At 44.4% G+C, this 8,245-nt stretch overlaps 1 protein-coding gene across 4 annotated transcripts in view; it reads right to left on the bottom strand.

Annotated features, from left to right (window-relative positions):
• Positions 1 to 324: 324 nt before the first annotated feature.
• The window catches only part of gpr171 (G protein-coupled receptor 171), a 9,224-nt gene continuing 1,303 nt past the window's right edge, over positions 325 to 8,245 (bottom strand). For 2 of the 4 annotated variants that reach the window (XM_008303219.1, XM_008303222.1), the window contains exons 2-5: positions 3,765 to 3,941; positions 2,100 to 2,306; positions 1,896 to 2,024; positions 325 to 1,260 (exon numbers count right to left, since the gene is read on the bottom strand). In XM_008303219.1, coding sequence (XP_008301441.1) covers positions 739 to 1,260; positions 1,896 to 2,024; positions 2,100 to 2,306; positions 3,765 to 3,932 — 1,026 coding nt within the window. In that variant the 5' untranslated portion in view covers positions 3,933 to 3,941 and the 3' untranslated portion in view covers positions 325 to 738. Of the gene's footprint in view, positions 1,261 to 1,895; positions 2,025 to 2,099; positions 2,307 to 3,764; positions 3,942 to 4,317; positions 4,377 to 5,145; positions 6,253 to 8,245 lie in introns of those variants that run through there. The other 2 variants (XM_008303221.1, XM_008303220.1) reach the window with 2 other exon arrangements.

Here is an 8,245-nt window from a genome sequence, read left to right as displayed (position 1 = left end):
TCAGGCTGTGAGTGACGCCGATCGCTGGTGACGGTGCAGCATTTCTACACCTTCATAAAAGATTAATGTACGTTTGCATGTATCTACAGTCTGTATGGATGGATGAGGTTCAGCAGTAAGGTAGAGAAGACTGGTTCACTGCTGCTCTCTGCTGGTTTCAACACAGAATCACTGATCTGCTGAACTCTGAGCAGGTTCTGGGTGTTTTAGTCTCATGTTCCTTCACCGTGGTTCATGTTTCTCTGCAGCTCCGTGGAACCAGAACAACGTGAAGGAGGAGAACTCAGAGACGTCTTCTGTGCACAACGACGGAAATCAAAGGAAAAAGGTTCTTTTTTTATTTTACAAAATAAAATGCAGTTAATAGATGTAGATATTTAACTTGTTCTTAATTTGTTTGTACACTCGTCTCCTCTGTTGAAACACAGCCGGCAGCTCAGCCCAGAAATGGTTTAATATTTACATTTGGTGCATAAAATAGCAATTTCTCTGAGGTTTTGTACCGAAGGGATAAATAAAGTTTTATTCTGTTCTATTCTATAAAAGAACAGCTAAACCAGAGAGGAGGAGGAACTCTGAAACCACAGCAGTCCTACATATTGTCCACTTGTAGTTGCTGCAAATCTGAAGGCTAACGATTTCCATTTGCTTCCAGTGTTTGTGCTAAGCTAGGCTAACTCTCCGAGGAGTGATGGAGTTTTTTAATATTTCTGCAGGATTCTCTGGTGAACTCTGCGGTCAGACGGCAGCTTCCTGCAGGGCGGAGGTCGTCGGCTGCCCGGTGTCCTCCTGCTGCTCTTCATCGCCGTCCACCTGTCGTCTGCAGCAGGACGTCATCTTCCTCACCGTCCGTCTGAACGGCGAGCAGAGGCAGAAGAAGAGCAGCGGGTCGAAGCAGACGTGGAGCACGCTCAGCAGCAGCGTGGCCTCCTTTGCCAGGAACAGCTGCTTCACGGTGCTGCAGTCGTTGATCACTTTGGTCTGCGCCAGAGTGTACGGAGTCCGAACCACGTGGTACGGCACGAAGCTCAGCACGTAGGCCGCCGCCACCGCCGTCACGCTCGCCGCCGCCCGCCGGGCGTCCGACCACAGCTTCGGGTCGCTGCGGCTGCGCAGGAGGCGTTTGAGGGCGAGGCTGCTGGAGATGAGGACGGCAGCGGAGGCGTTCAGGAACAGCGCCGTGCAGAGGAAGACGGCCAGAGCGTGCCAGTGGAGGCCGATGTCCTGCTTCAAGGACGCACACTTGAGATACTGCTGCACCTGGACGGACAGACGGACATCGGAGTGAACTACAGAGTAACTGAAACTCAGAGTAACTGAGTCCAAGTGTGTCAGAAAATTCTGAAAAATGTTCATCAATGTTTCCCAAAGTCAAAGATGGAAAAAAGTCTCGTTTTGTCAGAAGATATTCAGCTTATGAGAACATACTCCGTTTTAACCAACTGAAATCAGAGTTTAGACTGTTTTAATCAAAACGTTACTGAAACAAGACTCAGATAGATCAACATGATGATTCATCTAATAGCTGGTGACTAACTGACTCGTTGTTGCACCTTCAGCTGATGGTGGTCTACTGTTTGGATGTGTTGGACCTACCTAGAGGCCGTGGTGCTTACGGCACTGATTTGGCCGACAGGTCACGTAGACAAAATGGTGTTTACACAGTGCCGTAGAAACAAGGGTCACCCAAAGAAACGCTACGACTGCATCAAAGACGACCACAAGCACGGTGATGTTCCTGCAGTCCACCTTAAACCCCCTCCAGGGCCCCTACTGCCTCTTTCAGCCCGCGTTAGCCACCAAACCAAGAAGACGGTACAACAACTGACTTCATGGGACACACCAGGTCTACTGGTGTTTGTGGTTTTTGGTTGTTTGGTGGTTCCGTTCCGTACCTGGACCTGCTTGGTGGGCAGAGCCATGTTGGGCACCATGATGAGCAGCAGCAGCAGCCAGACGACCACCGACAGCAGACGGGCGAAGCCGACTTCATGCAGCCGCAGAGACCGGAGAGACTGACAGTCCTGCAGGAGAACACACCGTCAGGACCGCAGACACCGAACAACATCCACACGTTTGAAAGACCAGCTCCAGCGTACCTGCATGTAGCGGTCGGTGATGATGAAGGCGAGGAAGGCGATGGAGGCGTACAGGCTGATGTAGATGGTGACGGCGCTGGCCTGGCAGTGGAACACCCTGAGGCTCCACGGCCCCCCGAGGTCACTCAGGATCTTAAAGGGCAGCGCGAACAGCAGCAGCAGGTCGGCAGCCAGCAGGTTCACCAGGTAGATCCTGCTGCTCTGCTGCTGCACCAACACAACGATGGGACGGAAAACACAAAGAGCCAATCAGCAAACAGACTCCTGCACTAGCATGGGACCAGCGTAAAGCCTTCCCTGTGTCCTACATACTAAGTCCTGCACCACAAGTTTGAAAATGGCAGCTACTGGCCTAAGGATGCTAGTGACTAGCATAGAAATGTTGGCCAAGGGATGCTAGTGGCTAGAATGCAGCTGACTAGAATAGGAATGCTAATGGCTAGCCTTGAAATGCTAGTGACTACTCCAAGGATGCTATTGATTAGCGAAAGAATATGGGTGACTAGCATGGTGACTGACGTTGGATAGTCAGTGACTAGCGTAGGAATGCTAATGACTATCCTAGGACTGTTGCTAGTGTGGGAATGCTAGTGACTAGAATGCTAATGGTTAGCCTTAGGAGGTGGTTAGTGCTGTAAGATTGCTAGTGACTAGAATGCTAACAGATAGCCTTAGGAGGTGGTTAGTGCTATAAGAATGCTAGTGACTGAAATGCTAGTGGGTAGCCTTAGAGAGGTGGTTAGTGCTATAAGAATGCTAGTGACTGAAATGCTAGTGGGTAGCCTTAGAGAGGTGGTTAGTGCTATAAGAATGCTAGTGACTGAAATGCTAGTGGGTAGCCTTAGAGAGGTGGTTAGTGCTGTAAAAATGCTAATGACAAGCACAGGGATGTCATGACTAGTGTATGAATGCTGGTGACTACCTTTGAAATTCTTGTCACTGATGGTGGGAATTCCAGTGACTAGTTGACGAGTGTAGGAGTGTTAGTTTCTGTCAGAAGTTTGTAAGTGAATAGCTAAAAAAAAACCTGACATTTGGAAACACATGCTGTTAAAACAGAACTCAGCAGAAAGGGAAGAGTTTGATGAAAACAGCGTCCAGCACGGCGGTGGAGTCATCATGACAGACCTGACAAACTCTGAGCTGCTGAGTCATCTTTAGTGTCATTACTTTTGGAAATCAGGTCATTCTTTACTGCTCAGTGTGACCAAAACAGTTTGACCCAGTTCTCATGAACCTTTATCTAATACGTAATGTAACAGAAGCTGCTCCAGATGGAGACCTGTGACGCTAGAAACAGGTCGAAAGCTGTGAGCTGATTCTGAAAATCCAACACTGAGTCACGGAGTGAAAGAACAAAAACACAGAAACATCCCCGACCTCAGTTAATGTCACTCTGCTTCTCCTTCTGCTAACTCGAGCTAGCTTTCTGTGTTTCTACGTCACTCTGACCACAGAGCTTTCCGCCTCCGGCTTCCTCCGCTCGCTTCGCCTCACGTCATCCGTCTGCTCTCAGTTTGTATCATAAAATCCTACAGTGATCATAAACTGTGCTGGAAGTTTCCCCTTTTGCTGCTTTTCAACGTGGTCAGTTTATAGTAAATTAAAAGACTCTCTGATGTCGAAGTGAAACCAGATTTCTACTAAGTGATGTTTGCGCTCTACCTTGTCCGTGGGGCTGCAGGTGAAGGCCCACAGCGACATCAGGCTTCCAGGCAGACCGGCGATGAAGATGAGGATGTAGAGGACGATGAAGGGGCCCATCTGGTCGTTGATGATGCATTGCTCCGCCCCCTCGGCTCCCGCGGCGCTGACGTTGGAGGAAGCAGGCATCGTGGGAAGCTGGACAACAAAAGAAGTTTCATTCACAGCAAAGGATTTGCATGAAACCACATTAAGCGAAGAAGAAGAAGAAGAAGCTTCAACGGTGAAGGAAGCGAAACCCGACGAGCTGCAGGTGGATCACAGCTCAGATCAGAGCAGCTACGGGTTTTCACTTCTTCTAGAAGTGGGCGGGGCTTTGCTGGGATTTCTACACCAATCAGGATTCAGCTCCGTTTGAATGCAGATTAGACGTCTCAGCTTGTCTCAGGTGAGTCTGAACAAGTGCACTCAAGAACAAACATCCAACACGTCCGAGGCGACTTTAGCAGAAAATAAAAGCAGAAACATGAAACTGAAAACTTGATTTTAGCCGATAAACAACAGAAATATTCACCTTTCAGCCCTCGAGCCTGCAGAACGAGTCTGTTCTTGGATGGTTTACTCCGAGAGGCTCTGATTTAGAAAAAATAATCCACAATCGGTTTGTGACTTCATTCACTCACTAATTTCAGATAATTTCAATGAATTGAAGCACGAAACCAAAGAAAACAAGCTTTCAGGGACGATTTAAAACAAGTGTCTGGTGAGTTTTTGCAGGTTTTTTTAGTCAAGTTTGCTGCAGAAATGGCAAAAATTGATGTCTGGGTTTTGTAGTGAGACTCGAGGTAACTTAAAATCTATAAATCTGAATGAATAATTTAGGTCTGAGGTTTGTGTTGCTGAATAAAATGTAAAATATCAGAGAAATGTTTAGAGGAGGTTCTGTTTATTCCACGTTTTAAAGCTTCCAGTCTGCAGAACAGATGCAGCCTCACATGTGCCTGATATTCACACAAACACGAGCAGAACTAGTTTAAAGTCCTGTCACGTGTCGTATTTTAGCACATTTTTAATATAAAAACCTTCTAAAAAAATGATTAAAACTTTTTTTTTAGCTCTAGCAACAGAATTTTCTCTTTAAAATAACAAATGTTTGTAAAATAATAAACTCCTGATTAATTGTGATCAAATTCTGTCATTTTGCAGCCAAGAAATGTAGAAACACGGATGTTTTGTGTGGATATTTGACATTATTTTAACAAATTAATTAACAAAACATTAAATATTGGTAATTTACTTTTCAACAGAAGCAGCTGCACTCGAGAATTTCATCGTTTGTTTCCTGCTGGATGATTAAAAATGCACGTCAAGCGTAAACGTGAAAGATAAAAGAGTTACACACGTGAATAACTGCAAAACGTACGTCCAATATGCATCCAGAACCAGCATGCGTCTGCAGAGAAACTTACTAAATTCGTCCGTTTGCAGCGTCTGTATTTTCGTATAACGTCGAGAGCACACACATCAGCGTGTTTCAGCAGAGGAGGTGACAGACGTGGATGTGCAGAATGTCATGTAAAGCCTGTGGTCGCGCAGAAAGCCGTCTGCAGCAGGAAGCTAAATAAGGAGACTTTCTCTCGGTTCAGACTCGAACTGAGCGGCTCGAGTCAACCGACGCGGTTAAAACGAGTGGATGATGTTTCTGTGTTCAGGGAGACGCGAAATGAACAAAAGTAGATGCAAAAGGACCAAAAAGACACAAAATCAGATGCAAGATTCACACAAAGAGTCACAAAACAGCTGCAAAGGGACAAAATCGTGACACATGATGTGATGGAAGCAGACGGAGCTTTTCAGGATGCATCCAGAAAAAACACGAATGGATGCAAAACTACTGCAAAGAGACACAAAACGACAAAATACAGCAACACAAGCAGAAAGAAAGAACTAAAAACATGCAAATCAGCACAAAAAAACCTGCAAAAGGACAAAATGATGACACACAAGACACCCAGAGAAGGAAGGCAGCTTTAAGAAAGAGACGCAAAATTAAATGTAATTGATGCAGAAGGACCACAAATAGACAAAAATACTGCAAAGAGACAGAAAGAGGTGGAACTTTGGACAAAAAAGACGCAAAATTAAAACACAACAACCAAAAAGAGTCACTGAAAGACACGAAACAAACACTAAATGCAAAAGAGACGGAAACACCGGAGACACTAAACGAACACAGTGACACACAAATCAACCACAGAGATGCAAAATGAGCACAAATATAAAATGTCTGCAAATAGACACAAAAAAACAACCCTCACAGGCACGCAAACACACCACAATCAGCACAAATAGTCACAAAACTACTTTAATGACACGTGAGATGACGCCAAAGAATTATCTCGTCTATCACTACGAGATACGACAACACAGCGAGATGAAAGGGACCGACAAGAGAAAAAACAGAAGCTGAATACACACAAAATAACTGCAAAAGCACAAAATGACAACATGCGACACGACGACATTCAAAAAGAAAACAAATTTAACAAAAAATAGACACAAAACTGCGTCGAGATGCAACACAAAGTGAACACAAAACAACCAAATGGACACAAAGTGAGACAGGCAAACACAAAACACCTCCGAAGACACACAAATAGACACAAAACTACGACAAATGTGACACACAACAGCACAGCGAGATGCAAAACAACCAGAAGGACGAGAAAACTTTGAAACGGAGACACAAGATTAACACAAAACTGCCTCAACGGGACGAAATGCACGACAAAATGAACGAAAAAGACCTGCAAAGACCTGCAAAGGTACAAAATGATGAAACTACGAGATGAAAAATTACCAGAAAGATGAGAAACTGTTACAAAAGAGGCACAAAATGAACAAAAAATAGACACAAAACAACCGCAAAAGGACAAAAAGACGCCATGAGACACAACAAAATGCAAAACAAAGGAAAAAGATGCACAAATTTAAAAAATAGACACTAAACAACTACAAGGAGACCTAAAATGATGACACACAACAGCACAGCCAGATGCAAACAGCTAGAAGGACGAGAAACTTTTGGAACAGAGACGCAAGATTAACACAAACAGACACAAAACTACCTCAACGGGATGAAATACACGACAAATGAACAAAAAATAGACACAAAACAACCGGGAAGGGACAAAAAGACGTCATGAGACACGACGAAATGCAAAACGAAGGAAAAAGATGCACAAAATTTTAAAAAATAGGCACCGAACTACTGCAGAGAGACATAAAAAGAGACGCTACGACACAAATAAACACACAGAGACACAAAACAACAACAAACAGTGACGCAAAATGAACCAAAAAGAACCACAACGGTGCAAAATGAGCAGAAATAGAAGTAAAACTGCAAAATATGAGACACAACAGGATTAGAAATGATCACAAATTGAAGATGAATCCACTGAAATGCGTCCAGATAGTCGGTGGACGTGCAGAGATTCACCGTCGTATCAACAGGCAGCTGCTCTTCTCAGGATGAAGCCACCTGAGCACAGAGGAGGCCTCACACGCTAATAACCACAACGTGCTGCTGCTCATTCCTGTTTTCAGCGTTTCACACAAAACCCACAGCAGTCGGTTTGAATGTCACCAGCTGCAGAAATCACCTGAAGGCAGCTGAGTGTTCTGACATCGGCTCGTTAATCTTTAATCTCACAGTTTGACCTTCTTTAAAAAGCAAACGTTATCAGGGAAGAAACAGGAAACAGAGAAGTTCTACAGAACAGGAACAAACCGCTCGATCTGATCGATATCTGCCACGACGGAGGGAACTGCAGCTCCCAGCATGCATTTCAGCAAGAAGCATCCAGTTAGTAGACAGGACAGCAAAACGACATCATGAAACGACAACACAAAGAAGATGCAGGAGCTTCAGTGAGACGCAGAACAGCTGCAAATGGACAAAAAGACGATAAACGACAACAAAACACAAACTGAACTCCTGACAAACAGACACAAAGTGAACAAAGCAGAAACGAAACAACTAAAAACGGATCCAAAAGACGCACAAACGGACACAAAACCACTACAAAGGAACTACGAGACATGACACACAATGACAAAATATCTGCAAAATACACACCAACAGACGTAGCATGACAACATAAAGGAGGACACGCTGAGACGCAAAACAACCGGAAATAAAAGAACCGTTATGGAAAAGAGACACAAAACAACAAAACGAGACAAATAGGTTCAGAACGACAACAAAGAGATGCAAAATGACCACAAACAGACACAAAACTAGTGAAAAGAGACACGAAACCACTAGAAAGAGAAACAAAATGCACACAAAATGTACCTGAGTTTATGTAAAATGACCAGAAAGAGCCAAAACTTCTGAATAAGAAACACAAAAAGACCCAAAACATGGACGCAAACCGACTAAACAAAGACGTAGAATGATGACAAACATATAAACGGACCTCAAAGAGACAAAACCA

The sequence above is a fragment of the Stegastes partitus genome, unplaced genomic scaffold (genome assembly GCF_000690725.1).
Source record: "Stegastes partitus isolate 25-593 unplaced genomic scaffold, Stegastes_partitus-1.0.2 Scaffold1960, whole genome shotgun sequence".
In the NCBI taxonomy this organism is placed as follows: domain Eukaryota; kingdom Metazoa; phylum Chordata; class Actinopteri; family Pomacentridae; genus Stegastes; species Stegastes partitus.
Note: the sequence above shows the minus strand (reverse complement) of the source record. Positions and strands in the feature narration are given on the sequence as shown.